The sequence below is a fragment of the Pituophis catenifer genome, unplaced genomic scaffold, assembly GCF_029215685.1.
Source record: "Pituophis catenifer annectens isolate HBS135680 unplaced genomic scaffold, rPitCat1.0.hap2 SCAF_6, whole genome shotgun sequence".
NCBI classification, from domain to species: Eukaryota; Metazoa; Chordata; class Lepidosauria; order Squamata; family Colubridae; genus Pituophis; species Pituophis catenifer.
Genome location: NW_027256886.1, coordinates 17,216,162 through 17,232,816, shown reverse-complemented (window position 1 = coordinate 17,232,816; position 16,655 = coordinate 17,216,162). Strand labels below are relative to the sequence as shown.

The following is a 16,655-nucleotide window of genomic DNA, read 5'->3' as shown; positions in this document are numbered from 1 at the left end:
CCTCACCCAAAAAGGTAGGTATGTCTTATAGTCCGGAGCGTCTTATACTCCGAAAAATACGGTAGTTCTGATTCAAATAAAAAGAAAGCAAATGAGTGAGCTGCTTAGAAATATTTATATATTTTGGTAAGTGATGGCATTAATTTTGGGAGAAGGTTAATTCCAGAAATGGGGGAAGGGAGTGAATTTCATTAATTATCAAAATGAATGTTTGGGCAGATGTAAGACAAAGTAAGGAGGTTTCAATACTTCTTAAATATATTTTGGGATGAAAAGTATAGGAATTGTGAGGAAGATGTTTGAATATAAAAATATTATAACTTCATTGTATAAATTCACAAGGCCTGAATCATAAATCAGAGCTGGAGAAAAAAGTTCAGATATACCGAAAGACAAGAAAAAGTGAGATAGTTCTTCTTTTTCATCATCAAAATCCTTTATTCATCTGTCTGACACCTCTGCTGTCCTCATTAATCTTCCCTCTTTTTAAAATTTCAGTTAGGCAATGTATCGCCTTACTCCAAGGAGCTTTATATGATCTAGGCCTCAGAAAAATATAGGAAGGGATTATAGGTAGGCCTTACGATCTCAATTGGGACCAGATTTTCCATCGCTAAGCAAGGCGGTTATTAAGTGTCTGATTTTAGGTCTTTAAGTAAATTCAAACAAAAGTAGTTGTTAAATGAATCACACAGTCATTAAGGAAATCCAGCTTTTCCCCCTCCCCCCACCCCAATTGGCTGGAAGCTAGCTAGGAAGGTTGCATATGTCAATTATATGACCTCAAGAGGCTGCAACTATCGTAAATACATGCCAAGGCCAAGCACCCAAATTGTGATCACACAACCATCGGGATGGCTTGAAATGCAACGACCAGTCATAAGTCACTTTAGTGTCATTGTAACTTTGAAAGTTTGCTAAACAAATTGTTGTAAATTGGGGACTGCCTTGTAAACCGCTTAGAGAAGGCTGTAAAGCACTGTGAAGCAGTATATAAGTCTAAGTGCTATTGCTATTGCTATTGCTATCAGAAAGGACTTCTAGTTTACCTGTGGCTGAGATATTTCTACTCTCCAAGAAGACAAGTCTAGTTATAGCATTGCAGTTTTCAGCTTCAGAATTAGCTGCAGACCTCATATGTTTGTCAGATGTTTTGTTCTGTAGCATTGGAGAACCTGTGGGGAATAATGATAATAATAATAAACCCGATTAGTGTATATGAGGTGGTATGGAAGCCAGATTTCACAGTGCCAACAATGACCATGATTCCAAATACAAAAGATGAATCTCTGTTCCCAATTTAATATAGAGTAATAGCAATGGTGTGGTGGCTCAGTGCCTAAGATGCTGAGCTTGTCAATTGAAAGGTCATCAGTTCAGCGGTTCAAATCCCTAGTGCCATGTGACAGAGTGAGCTCCCATTACTTGTCCCAGCTTCTGCCAACCTAGCAGTTCTAAAGCATGTAAAAAATGCAAGTAGAAAAATAGGGACCACCCTTGGTGGGAGGGTAACAGCATTCCATGCGCCTTTTGCATTTAGTCATGTTGGCCACATGACCAAGGAGACATCTTTGGACAACACTGGCTCTTTGGCTTTGAAACAGAGATGAGCACCGCCCCCTAGAGTCGGGAACGACTAGCACATATGTGTGAGGGGGACATTTACCTTTACCTAAAAGCAATAGCCATAGAACTTTTATTTATTTATTTATTTGTTTGTTTAAATTTCTATACCGCCCTTCTCCAAATAGGACTCAGGGCGGTGCACAGCCTAAGTAAAAACAAAGCATACAAAATTTAAAAAACAGTATTAAAATAATTAGATATTCTGGCCGTAAATTAAAACAACCCAATTTAAAACCAATTTAAAATTTAGCTCAAGCCAGCCCAGCTAGTTGAAATAAATAAGTTTTCAGGGCCCGACGAAAAATCCGGAGGTCTGTTATTATACGTAACTCCGGGGGAAGGTTATTCCAGAGGGTGGGCGCCATCACAGAGAAGGCTCTCCCCCTGGGGGTCGCCAGCCGACATTGTCTGGCGGACGGCACCCTGAGGAGGCCCACTCTGTGCGAGCGTACTGGCCGGTGGGAGGCTATTGGTGGCAGTAGGCGGTCTCGTAAGTACCCCGGCCCTAAGCCATGGAGCGCTTTAAAGGTGGTCACCAACACCTTGAAGCGCACCCGGAAGACCACCGGGAGCCAGTGCAGCTCGCGCAGGAGAGGTGTCACATGGGAGCGCCTCGTCGCCCCCATAATCCCCCGCGCGGCCGCATTCTGGACCAGCTGGAGCCTCCGGGTGCACCCCAGGGGGAGCCCCATGTAGAGAGCGTTACAGTAGTCCAGGCGGGAAGTGACTAGTGCCTGAGTGACTGTGCGTAGAGAGTCCCGATCTAGAAAGGGGCGCAACTGGCGTATCAGGCGAACCTGATAAAAGGTCCCCCTGGTTACAGCTGTCATATGTTCCTCCAAGGACAGCTGCATATCCAGGAGGACTCCCAGATTGCGAGCCCTTTCTGTGGGGGCCAAGGACTTGCCCCAATAGTCAGTGATGGAGTCAACTGACTATATCGGGACGCTGGAAGCCACAGCCACTCGGTCTTGGAGGGGTTGAGTCGGAGCCTGTTTCTCCCCATCCAGGCCCGCACGGCCTCCAGGCACTGGGACATCACTTCAAGGGCATCGTTGGGGTGTCCTGGGGTGGAGATGTACAGCTGGGTGTCATCAGCGTACTGATGGAACTCCACCCCGAAGCCACGGATGATCTCACCCAGCGGCTTTAACTTAGATTTATATACCACTCACAGATTTATATACCACTCACTTACCTTCTCTAAGTGGTTTACAGAATCAGCATACTGCCCCCAACAATCTGAGTCCTCATTTTACCCACCTTGGAAGGATGGAAAGCTGAGTCAACCTTGAATCGGTGAGACTCAAACTGCTGACCTGCTGGCAGCTAGCAGTCAGCAGAATTAGTCTGCAATGCATGTCAAAGAGTTTTGGAGAGCTATTTGGGGAGATTAATATGAGATCTGTGGATAGAATGCTTCCATAAAAAAACAGAAGCCTCATTAGTAATTTTCCTTTATATAATTCTAAACCAGTTAGCTTTGCTGGACACTTTAAAATATTTTTAAAAGATGACATAGGAACTGAATTCTCGAGATCACAAAATTTATGCTAAGTTACACAATTATTTATTTATTGGTTCGATTTATATGCCGCCCTTTTCCGGAGACTCAGGGCGGTTTACAATGCGTTAAGCAATAGCCTTTATACTTTTGTATATTTTATACAAAGTCAGCTTATTGCCCCCACAAACTGGGTCCTCATTTTACCTACCTCAAAAGGATGGAAGGCTGAGTCAACCTTGAGCCTGGTGAGATTTGAACTTGCAGTAATTGCAGGCAGCTGGTGTCATTTAACAGTGCTTTAGTCTGCTGCATCACCAGACTCACATAATATACTAGAGCTGGAAAAATGGGATTGTGGGAATCAAGCTTTGGCCTTGAGGATAAATTGATTATTCTCTTCACCTTTAATATGGCTTATTTGTTGGGGCACAAAATTGTGTTAGAGTAACCTGGTTTTAGGATTTAGCATGCAAAATGTAGCAGGGGTGGGTTCCACTTACCTTTACTACCAGTTCGCAGCGAGAGAGTGCGCAGATCACTCATGATGATGTTGTGGCAGGTGGGTGGAGCCTCCTGCCAGTTTTACTACCAGTTCCATAGAACCAGACTGAACCAGGAGCAACCCACCACTGAAATAGTGTGTGTATCACTGAATGTATATAGACATTGAATACATACAGTTGGTATGCAATTTGGAGTCATGACTTGTGACTCTTGGCTGTGGCCAGTGGGGGCTTTTGCATATATTCATGAACCAATTTTGCTCCTTCCTGACTCATACCTTGGTCATTTCCCATTTGGATTATTGCAATGCCCTCTACATGGAGCTGCCTTTGAAAACCATCCAGAAGTTATAATTGGTACAGAATGCAGTGGTATGCACAGTGATGATGGATCCCCCTAGATTTGGCCACATTACACCTCTCCTACATAATCTGAATTGGCTCCCAGTTTCCTTCCAAGTGCAATTCAAGGGGCTGGTTATTATCTTTAAAGCCCTCTATGGAACAAGATCAGGTTATTTGTTAAACCAGCTCTTCCTAAGAACATCTGCTTGTCCAACCACATTCAGTAGATTAGGAGCACATCTAGTCCCCTCTTTTAAATGCTGCCATCGTCTGGGACCTAGGAAGTGTGCCTTCTCCATGGCAGCCTTTGGAACACCCTTCCTATCAAAATCTGGCAGTCCCCTGCCCTTTTAGCCTTCTAAAATACTCTGAAGATCTGGCTTTTCCCCCAAGCACTGGATCAGTGGTGGATTGCTCCCAGTTCGGTCCAGTTCTTGCGAACCAGTAGTAATAGCGGCAGGAGGCTCCATCCACCCGCCCGGACGTCATCATGAATGATCTGCACATGCGCAGAAGCTTCTGCACTTCCACACGAGCATGTGCATGCTCCCGTTGCAAACTGGTAGCGGAGGTAAGTAGAACCCACCCCTGCACTAGATAGGGTGAGATTGTGAAATGTACTTGTTATGGGCTAGGTCTTTGGATTGTAATTGTTTTGAATTTAATATTTTTATTGTAAATAGATGTCTTATGTCTTGGTTGGGAACCACCCAGCATTTGGGACAAGATGGGTAGCTCTATAAATGTTTGAAATGAATAAATAAAACTTGTCATGTCATTCAAAATTAGGACTACCTGTTCAAGGCTGCAAACAATCTGAATCACTGCTAGATGGAAACAAAGACTTACAGTTTTCTGTATCTCTGTGCTACCCTCTAGCCTCCAAATTCAATTGGTTATGTTAACCCTGTCTATAGTTTGGTAGGAACATGCCAATATTATGAAACAGTTATGATAGTAACTAGATTTTGCACAATGAAGTTGTCATATGAATCTATAGTTTAGGTTCATATGTCATATTATACTAACAATTTTCATAAAATAAAAAAAAGTGACTACTTATAGTTATCTTCTCATGACTGGGTTATTTAAGGGAAGCAAAAGTGAGAACAAGAGAAAAAGTAGACTCAGTAATCAGATTTCAATATTACACGCAATAGTTTGTTCTATCTTCATCCAGATTTGGTATGGCTCATAGGTTAAAATAATAATAATTGAATATTATGTCCTCACAACGATATCCAGAGGGGCAGGGAACTCATAATAAAGTCTGTTTTGTGCTACATAGAAACATTGGGGACTTTTAAAAAAAGCAATCTAATTAGGTCTATAAAAGTTTAAAACTGACTCTAAAATTATATAGCCTTACCGGTTGGCTTTTGACCTAACTTGGACAGCCTGTTGCTTTGATTACATTTTGATCTAGTTGGGTAAAGACTGTGGCTCCTTATAATGGTACATTTCTGTACACCCAACATCCACACGGCTTATTTTTTAATATATTTGAGAACTTCAGTGCTCTCGGAGGGATTTTCTATTCATTTTTTTCAGCTTTCAAACACTATAGCTTTGTGATCCATGGAGAGCTGATCTCTAAGCCTGTTCAGTTTCAAAAGGATATGGAGGGGGAACATGGGAATGGAGTAAGAATGCTGGAAGAGAAATGAAATCCCTAAATCTTTCTGAGTGTAAGAACAATTTATGTGGGTTTTTGGTTTCCAGTATACAAGCGATATCAGCACAAGTAAATGTGCTTATGCTGTTGAGATAAAGTAGTATCTTAATTAGTCTCTTAGCTAAGCTGCTGGGTTTTTTTTAAGGGGAAAGTATTCAGCTACTTTAGCTTTCTTGTTTCTGCAAAAGGAGGGAAGCTGAAAGTTATAATGTAAAGGCTAACAAAGTTCCTGCCGTAGTGCTATAAATGTAAAATTATTAGAATGTTATTTGTGGGTTGTTTCTCCCTGAGGGTATCCGCCCATCCTACTAGGGTAGATAGGATGGGTGGGTTATGGAGTCATTTGATGGGACCTTGGGGGACTGCCTTCTTGATTGGCCGCTTCAATTCTTTGAAACAGTTTCCTACCTGAGACCCAAGGAATCCCTACTCTTTTAGCTTCCTGGAAGGCTGTGAAGACCTGGCTCTTCCCCCAAGCAATTGAGGAGTTGAACTATGAGAGTGATTGGTCTGGTGTGTGGGAGAAGGGTACTTTTGTTTTTAAGTATGCTTTTTATGGATTGTTGTCAGTCACTTTGAGTCATCATGTGAGATAAGTGGTCATTAAAGTCTGGTAAATAAATAAAATTAACAAATTGGAATGAATCATTTTGTAGGCAATTCCGCAGAGTAATGCCACCTACATAATATAGCATTTTTTCAATAAGCAGTTCTACTGGTATTGTTTCCTTAGCAATAGAAACTGAAGTTAGTTAGTTAGTTAGTTAGTTAGTTAGTTAGTTAGTTAGTTAGTTAGTTAGTGTTACCAAGTTTCAGAGGCTACAGAGTTACAATTACTTCCCATACATTTCTTCACATAATTCAGGGATGAGCTGATTCTGGGGTCCATATTTTACTCTGAATGTAGCCTTCTCCAAATGTCTTAAAACATAAAGGGAGATATGATGTAATTGGGATTACAGAAACATGATGGGATGAATCTTACTCAGTAGTAGAATACCTTGTTTCAGAAGAACAGGTAATACAGGAGAGGAGGGGGTGTTGAGTTATATAACAGCAAAGAATATATATGTACAGAGGTCCATTGGACTGATATTAATAATAATGTTGAATGGTTAAGATAAAATGGCAAGCTAACAGAATGGGTATCTTGCTAAGAGAATAGGAAAAAGAGTAAACAGAGCTAGGGGGAGGAGTTAAGCATATCATCATTTAGAGTTGTTGCATTTCCATAAGTACTCCAAGTCCAAGCCCTCCTGAATTCCATTGACCCTTATGTGGTTCCAATTTAGTGTTGAACTTGAGTTGACCAGAATAATGTTGGGTGCAAAGATTCAGGACCTTTTATAAGATTGCAGCATAGCTTATTCAAGACAACGGAAAGAATCTGATCAACTAAAGTCCAACACTAAATTGGTGGCAGACAGGAGTTAATAGAATTTAGGAGGGTTGGACTAGGAGTGCTTGTGGGAACACAGTGACTCTAAACTGATGATGCACTTAATTTAACCCTGCAGCTCTGCCTACTGTTCCCCTACAAGGAGTTTCCTACAGGCACAAAACCAATCAGATGACATAGGTGAAGATTTATTAAAGCAGATAACTGAACTATCAGAAAAACAGAAAAAAGTTACAATGGGAGATTTCACATACCTGGACATCTGCTTAGATAATGAATGTTGCCAAACACAAGGTATTAAGTATTATTTTTACTTGAGTTGGCAATCATTTTGCCTTCCTTAAGACTGAGGTGCATACTAGGGGATCTGCTAGCTCAGATTTGATCCTTAGTAACAGGAAGAATTAATTGAAGATATTAAAGCGATAGAAACTTTGGGGGTGCGTTGACCACACATAGTTAGAACTGATTTTTAATAACAAAACAAAAAAGGCAAAACCTATCAAACTGAAACCATGGATTTTATTAACTGACTCCTAGTTGAATCATGAATTTTATTAACTGATGTTTATTAAAATAAGAGAAGTAGTAAAGGAGAAGCCATGAGAAGAAAATTTTTAATTGAAAAGATGTCACAGCTGGCTGAGACTCCTTGAAAAGGAAATTAAGGATAGCAGAGTCTCAAAGAATACCAGTGAGAAATAAAACATTATTTCAGAGAGATGAAATTGGATGCTTATTGGAAATAGAAAGATGGCATAACAACCAAGGGAGTCAACAAAACTTCAGGTCCGAAATGAAGAATGAAGTCTGGAAGGCAAAAGCAGGAAAATCAGCTAGGACTAGCAGAATCCAGCAGGAAGGATTTTTTTTAAAAAGCTATGGAGGAAAACAAAGGCACCATTATCTTTACATTCATTGCTTAATCGAAATGGAGAGATCTTAACAGATGACCAAGAAAAGGAGATCAATAATTATTATTTTGCATCCAAAATAAATGGTGATTTGAGTCACATAAACAGTCTCTAGTTTATTCAAGTCAAATCACTGCTTCTTTTCTCTTGATTATCATCCTTACTGAATTTTGCTAGTCTTAGATCATTTTCTGCCTTTGCCTTTCAGACCTCATTCCTTTTACTGCTGACCCTTTGAAACAAGAGGGGAGGATGTAAAGGTCAGATTGATGTAACAAATGAACTTCTAGCTAATTTAAAGGTTTTCAATTCATCAAGCCCTGATGAAATAGACTGAAGGAGAAGACTGAAGGAATTTGCTGAAGATCTTTATCAATTAACTTTCAGAGGTTCTGGCAACTGGGGAGGTGCCAGAGGTCTGGAGAAGAAAAGGAAAGGGGAAAAAAAGATCTTAGTAATTATTAACAGGTGAACCTAAAGTCAATAGCTGGAAAGATGTTAGATCAGGTTATAAAGTAGACTATTTGCAAACATCAGGGTCACAATGCTGTAATTCCAGTCAACAGTCAATATAGGTTTGTCAAAAATAACTCACATGAAACAGATGTCGTCACCTTCTTTGACAAGGCAAATTACTTTAAGGGACCATGGAAATACATAGACACAAACTAATTTCAACAAAGCTATTGGAAAGGTTGCATACAATACAACTTTCTTATTGACAAGCTGGCTTGGATGATCCTACTTGAAGATGAATTGGCACATTAATTCATGCTCAGAGATTCAGCATTAATGGTTCCATATTGAGTTGGACAGCAACAGCCAGTGGATTTGGTATTCTTCAACAGTTTTATTAACCATCTGGATAACAAGGTTGATGAGTTGTTGGTAAAATTTGTGGGTGTCACAGTATTGAGAGCTATGGCCAATACTCTGGAAGACAGAACAAGGTTGCAATCTAATCAAGAGAAGATAGAACACTGAGGTGTGAGAAAGAAGATATCCTTCAACAAAGAAAAATATACAGTAAATACTATATTTAGGGAAGAAAATATGCAAGTAGTAGGATTCATGACTTAGAAGCACTATATGAGGAAAGACTTGAGTGTGGTCATTGACAACACGCTAAATATGTATCATTAATGTGGGACACTTGTTGGAAGGACTAACACAGTTCAGGCCTTCATTGGAAGAAACTCTGTATCTAAGAAAAAAAATGGGAAAACCTTGCTCTGTTGTTGAGACCATGGCTTGGGGTTTTGTATCCTGAGACCCCATTTCTGGAAGGATATTGACAAGTTGGAATGGGTTCAGAGGGCAACAAAGATTCAAGGAGCATGCTCTGTGAGGATAGACTGAAGGAACCTCCATACTGTTCAGTATGAAGAGGAAAAAATTGCAGAGAAGATACAGGAACATAGTCTGGATATAAAAACATGGCCAAGAACTGTTCTTCATGGCCAATTGGCCACAGAAACTAGGACCAGAAATGATGGGTATAAGTTGCAGCTACCTAGATTTAGTTTAAATACATGCAAAGCCAATCTTCCTATAGAGGCTGTAGTTTCTCCACCTGTCAGGGTTCCAGGTAACAGACCCAATGCAATCAAAACTCTGAGGCCAAAGTGTTCCTCAAAGTCCAAATTTATTAGGCATGTCATATTGGCACCTCTGGTGAAAACCCAACTGTGAAGGTCCCAAGGTTTTCCCCACCCAAATTAAATTTAAAAGTTACTTCCCCCAGTCCACATGTCCATCACATGGTACAATCAGGTCACAATCCCAACTCCAGTTGGCTTCAGTCCATGCCTCCCCAGCACCTGGTGGAAACATCCTTGATTCCCAGGAGAAAGAATTTTATTTTGGCTACAAGTCCCCAGCTATCTCTACTCACCCCCTCCCATTCCCACAACTCCAACCAGCCTTGTTGTGGTAGCCCTGAATACGCTCCAAAATGGCTTCAGGGTTGACATCACCTCTGAAGATGTTAAGATATCTGGAGAGCAATCTCTCCAGGATGATTTAATTGGTTGTTTTCCTGCTCATTGTAGAGGGTTGGACAAGATGATCCTCGTAGTCTGATCAAGATGTACGTTTTTATGGTCCTATAATTCTGACTTTTAAAAATGCCAACAACCAGAAAGCAAAACTATGTCAGGGTTCCAAGTAACACCGCCAATGAAAGAAGACCCCAAGATTAGAAGTTCCTCAAAGTTCCATTTCATTAGAGATGTCATATTGGCACATCTCTAAGCTTCCAGGTTTTCCTCACCCAAAAGAAAGTCCAAGTCCCTTCCCCTGCACCCACATGTTCATCACATGGCCCAAGCAATGCACCATCCCAACTCGAGATGCCTCCCAGTCATGCCACTCCAGGTTCAGGCAGAATGTCCTTGACTCTCAGAGAAAAGAATGTTATTATGACTAGATATCTCTACTACTCCATGCAATCCCCCCTCCCAGTTTCCCAGGGCTGTGGCAGCCCTGAAGATCCAAAGAAAAAGATGGCCTCCAGGGCTGACACACCACTTTGGAATAGCAGACTATAAAGAAAAGAATCAGGAAATAGAATAAGCTATTTTACTGCATTTTAATCTCCCTGATCATATTGTACCTCTATATGGGTTTTAATTAGAGTTAAATTGGAACCTGAAATATGCTGAAATATGTATCACAAACCAACCTAACAACAGGATAAAAATAAATGAGCCTTCCATTCAGCTTAACTCTAGACATGTCCATGCAGTTTTCTTGGCAGCAATTTGGAAGGATTTTGCCATTATTTTATCCCATGACTGTTTTTGTTCTCATTTTCCCAGACTAATGTATAGCCCTGTCATTTCCTGGTGGTCTCCCGTTCACTTTATGCTTGCTCTTTATTTATTTATTTCAAGGTCAGCTTATTGCCACCACTTGCTGTAGTTCAAATATAGAATATTTATTCTTATATTCACAGGAACACAGAGGTACCAGACAAGTTTGAAAGTTAATTTTTTATGCTGCATAATTATTAAGTAACAGATGCTGAATGTTGCATTTTCTTTCCATGTTTTGCTCCTTATTTTTGTTTTCTTCTTATCCCTTCATACTCCCCGGGATCTTAAAAAATAAAGTTTTATGTTTTGAGGCCATAAACAATCTCTTTAAGCTCTGGGTATAGCCCTAGGATCCTAGCAATGTTACTGCCAAAAACGCATTTAAATGGGACAGAAGGGGAAAGTATTAAATATGCAGGGAACAACTTATTAGGCATTTTATATATAATGTATGATGTTTTATTCTGGCATTCGGCAATTTGGATATGTTGCATTCGATACCTCTTCAAAGACAGAACTTGGCTCTATCTTTCTCTCAAACGTACACTGCAGTATATTTTCAGTCCTCTCTCCTTCTTAATAAAGGAAAGAAATTTGCAGATAATATAACACCAATTTAATGGGCTTCTGCATAACAAATATACTGAAATGATCCCATGCTAGACATGGATCAGCAGAGGTCATTTCAAATTAGGAATGCTCTACAGCCACCAAATTGCTCTCTGTTGGTTCATTACAATCTTCATACACATTTTAGGTCCTTAAGGGCTTTAGACATCTTCTTCCAACATCATTATTTCAGCTCTATTCATAACAAAATGATTTTCTGGCATATCTAGCTAAAGAGATTATTTATCTAGTGAAGATTAGATATCGTCCAATTTGTGTTTAAAAAAAAGAAAGAAAGAACGAAAGAAAAGCTTCTCTTCTTGTGAGTGACACAAGTGCAGAAGATCAAAAGTTTCTTTTTCTTGCCATTCTGCCTTATGTGTTATAGGCTATCCTGACAGCAAGATTTGATGAGATTAAAATTTATATAGCTGGCCCTTTTTAAAAAGTGCCGTGCAATTTAAGGAAGGAGCAGAAGAGGGATGTGCCAAGCCATCCTGTAATGTTAGTCGAAGATACTTTTCTGTCCCTACTATAACAAACTCTTCTCACCTCGCTATCTTATATATGCGAGTTATTCTTCCATAATGGAAGCTGCGATTTGTAGAATGGGGAGCAATTATGAATTGCCTGCTGGCATGTTGGTTAATATATGATAACCATTAGTGTGTGAAAACTCAGCCAAATGAAATTTCTCAGGTTATGAACAGCCTCGAGGGGAGGCTGAGTTGCAAGGGAGCCCCCTGAAATTATTTATCATCTTGCACTTAAACAAGGCAGAAATTAAGGAAAATACTCCCTGCTGAAGATGGTAACACAAAAATTGCTGACATAGATCTGAGACAATAAACAGGAACAATCGTTTTCGGTGTGATGGGGAATTAGCAAACAATCTACAAGGAACAGCCTGGTTGCTGCTGCCTTTTGTCACTCTGACAAGCAAAGGCAGGAACAGTCTCCTAGCTGGAACTCATTATTATTAATTCCAGAGATCAAAGTTTTCCTGGCCTGCTTGATCCCATAGAATGAGATAATTGCAATGTTGCTAGATTAAAAACAAATGATAATTTACCAAGCAGCAATGTGATAGGAGATACACACGAGGGAAACTGTACATATGTAACAGCTGTCCATATTTCAATAGAGAAGCTAGCATTCCTTTATTTTCTGGGACTTCTGATCCAAGTCTAAATGCTTGGTGAACTTACTTTTATCCTACATAAGGACATGGCAGACTACTGTACATATAATTACCTATTCAATATGATTAGTGCTGCTAGGTAATTGATTATCTAGTATTATGTTTCCCCAGCCTAGATTCCTCCACAACTGAATTGAATCCCACATATCTGGAGAGCACTCTAGTTGGGGATAGCTGATTTATGTACATTAGTAAAATCTCTTGTCTCGTGCCAACATGGACATTTGAGGGTATCAGTCACATGTCTTGAATAGCATGGTTCCAATTTCTACCACTCTTTGACCATTGCAATATGACCATTCATTATGTAGCTCACAAGTACCTCAATTCAACTAATATAATTCAGCACCATCACTCAATGGACAGTCCCCCCCCCCAAATTATTTATGGATTTCAGTTTGGACTACTCCTTGCAGGCACCAACCTACAATGGAAAAGTTCAATGCAATGAGTCATTTGTTGTTCCCCTTCCTATACAAAATAACAGTTTTGTTATGTCTAAGAAAACTAATGTCCCATTATGATGCTCACAAACCTGAGTTGGACCTCAATGATCTTCCAGGATTGTAGGAAAGCTTCATGATGGCATTTTCAGTACTATTATTCCATACAACAATCTCACCATCAGAACTGCCTGAATTAAATCATAAAAGTAAATGCATTACCAAAAACAGTGTGTAAAGATGAATCAAATATGAAAATAAGATTGAGAAGTGCTGAATGTTTCATGTTTTGGTGTGTAGAAAGATTATGTTCAGGGTTGTTAGAATGGCTACAGTTTTCTATAAGAAATGGTCTAATAAGGAAAAAAAACTGCATTATACAGAGAGCTGCATATAACACACTTACCCTAGTTACTGAATTAACTCATTTACTGGGTTCAGTCAATATAATGAACCCTAAACTGGCCTTACAATTGGGTTCATACAACTAAACATAAGAAAATTAACAATATTATAAATAGCCAAACTTAATACGTTGTGGAATGCAGGATCTACATCTTTACCAATCAAGTTAAGAATGCTGTGAACTTAACCATTAAATCATGATCTATATTGTTTCATGCAGTTTTACTACCCCATCTATTTTTTGTTCTAGTTTTCTTTTCTTTATAAGTCAGTCTCCCTCTCTCACTCCCTCCCACTCTCTCTCCTCCCTCTCTCTCCCTCCCTTTCTCCCTCTCTCTCTCATACACACACCCATCTTATTTAGGATCCCATGGCATGTACTTATCTGTTTCTCCAGAAGGCATTCTGTTTGCAAAATAAGCAAACAATGCAATGCAAAACCTTAAATTGATGCAAAAGTTAATAACAAAACATTGCATAAATTTCTATTTAAATCAGATGATCAAGTGAATTTAAAAAAAAGACTAAGTTAACTTAATGGTGCAATCCCTGACATCTTCCCTTGTCCCAGCAATTCAGGTTTAAGTTTGCATATACGGGCATCAAACCATTTAGGGGATGGGATCCAGCAGTAAAATAGATCCCTATTCTCAATTTTGTTTTGTCAAATCCACTCTGGTGCGAAAAGAACCAGTGAAATGTGAAAGTGAAAGTCCATTCTGCAACCTTGTATGAAGTCTTTGCATTAGGAGTGGGGTAATTGTAGAGCCCGCAAAAGAAAACTGAACCGGTAGCAGAAAGCCAATATGGACAGTGATGACTTTATCAACACATAAAAGATGTAAATTCCTTCCCCACCACGCACACACACACACACCCTACATCAGGTTTTTGTGTAGGTAAAGATTACTCTGTTGTTAATTATGAATAATTAATTTGATTAAACATTTGAACAAATCTGTGCTATGATATTAGGTTACAGCAATGTGCTCTACATGGGACTCCCTCCCCCCCAGACTCATCTTGCAAGCAATAAAAAAATATAGCAGCCCACTTGTTAACTAGTGTTCATTGCATATTATATCTGACTAGTGGACTTTTCATTTGCTTCCAAAGCTTACCCGGGGCAGTTCAAAGTGCTAAGCCTCATACAGCTTGATAAGTTGACTTTAGAAGGAGTCCTGTTGCAACCAGAACCTACCCATCACATCCACTTTTTCTGAGAGCTGTTGAGGAATGTGGGATTTGACACCCAGAGTTGCTGTAGTTCAGTAGTGGTGTCTATCCAAAACTCTCTAGAATTTAAATGTGTTCCTTCCTTTGTTTTTCCTTCTGAAAGTTAATGCCTTATTGCTTGCTTGTGGCTGCTCCATTTTTAATCCTTATTTAATTTAACTTGCTACGGACATTTTAATTAGTGCTATGCTAGTAAACCATAGGGAATTCTTGAAGATGTTGGCAGGATGCAAAATGATTGTTGTAATAAATAAAATAAATTAAAATAATCATCCAATATTAAAGTGTTGTTCATCCAACTTCACAATAACTGTCAAGAATCAAACTCAGATGGAAGCAACAGGAACCAATAACAGTCTCGAGGCAACTGGACTTCCTTGTTTTTTCTTTGAAGATGTTTCGCTTCTCATCCAAGAAGCTTCTTCAGCTCTGACAGGATAGTGGGGAGTGGAAGGATTTACAGTCGTTGAAGCACTTGGAGGTTTATCTGTATCCTCAGGGTCTCCTGAGTAGGAATCTCCTGCTTCCTGTAGTCTGCAATTTTTTCCTCTGGAAATCCATTCCTACTCCCACACCATTCAAAGGGCGTTCATCCCAAATTGTACAGCTAAAAATCTGTAGAGATTCTCAGTCATCCAGGTCATGGTTGTCTGAAAGGATGTTTTTTCAGGAGGCAAGTGGACTTTCTTGTTTTTTCTTTGAAGATGTTTCACTTCTCATCCAAGAAGCTTCTAAATCTCCAAGTATTTCAATGACCCTCTAAAAGGATGCAAATGACCAGCTGTCCACAAGGATTATAAATCATTCCATTCCCCATTATCCTGTCAGAGCTGAAGAAGCTTCATGGATCAGAAGCTAAATGTTTCAAAGAAAAAACAAGAAAGTCTACTTGCCTCCTGAAAAAGCACCTTTGGGACTGATAAGAGGAATAGAATGGGAAGAGGTCAGGGGTGAAATGCTACTGGTTCAGACCACTTTGGCCGAACTGGTAGCGATGGCAGCAGGGGTGGGTTCTAAATTTTTTTACTACTGGTTCTGTGGGTGTGGTTTATTTTGTGGGTGTGGCTTGATGGTCATGTGACAATTCTTTAGTATTTAGCAGAGGTACTGGTCTACCAAGCTTATAACTGCTTGCAGAGCTGTACCGGTCTACCCATTTGTTCTTGGAGATTTCTGGTCTACCCATTTGTTTTTAGAGGCACCAGTCTACTCATTTGTTTTTGGAGGCACTGGTCTACCCATTTATTTTTGCAGGCACCGGTCTACTCATTTGTTTTTGGAGGCACTGGTCTACCCATTTATTTTTGCAGGCACCGGTCTACTCATTTGTTTGTGGAGGCACTGGTCTACCCATTTATTTTTGTAGGCACCGGTCTACTCATTTGTTTTTGGAGGCACTGGTCTACCAGCACACTGCCTTTTAACACTGATCAGCTGTAGGGTGGCCCTTTGAAGCCCCATGGCAAGAGTTTAAACAGTTTTTTTCCTTCTAGCCGATCAGCTGGGACTCAGGAGGCAGCAATAGATTGGGGGTTGTGCCAAATAAAAGGTAATAATAACGCGGAGGGGTGGGGGCGGAGGGACAGAATCAGTTCGGTGATGTCATATCATCACCGCTACTGGCTCGGCAGAACCGGGCCGAACCGGGAGGAACCCACCACTGGATGGCAGCGGGTAGTTCAGAGAACCGGTAGCAATGGCGGCGCAAGGCTCCGACCACCTGCCCGGTCGTCGTTACTTCCTGGTTTTAACCAGGAAGTAACCTGTTTTTTACCCTTTGCGCATGCACAGAAGGATTTGCACATGCGCAGAGGGTCCAAGCGTGCATGGGCATAGTGAGGGTGCACACGCAGCATGTGCACTTCCAAACCGGTAGGGAAGGTAAGTAGATTTCATCCCTGGAAGAGGTTGAGACTCTAATGTAGAACATATGCTTTCCATCCAGATGGATAACTAAGATTTAAAAGTTTATGATT

At 40.2% G+C, this 16,655-nt stretch overlaps 1 protein-coding gene across 1 annotated transcript in view; it reads right to left on the bottom strand.

Annotated features, from left to right (window-relative positions):
• Positions 1–16,655, bottom strand: part of WDR49 (WD repeat domain 49) — a 121,827-nt gene that overhangs the window by 30,332 nt on the left and 74,840 nt on the right. Inside the window, exons 11-12 of the mRNA XM_070945955.1 lie at positions 13,131–13,229; positions 1,050–1,175 (exon numbers count right to left, since the gene is read on the bottom strand). Coding sequence (XP_070802056.1) covers positions 1,050–1,175; positions 13,131–13,229 — 225 coding nt within the window. The remainder of the gene's footprint in view (positions 1–1,049; positions 1,176–13,130; positions 13,230–16,655) is intronic.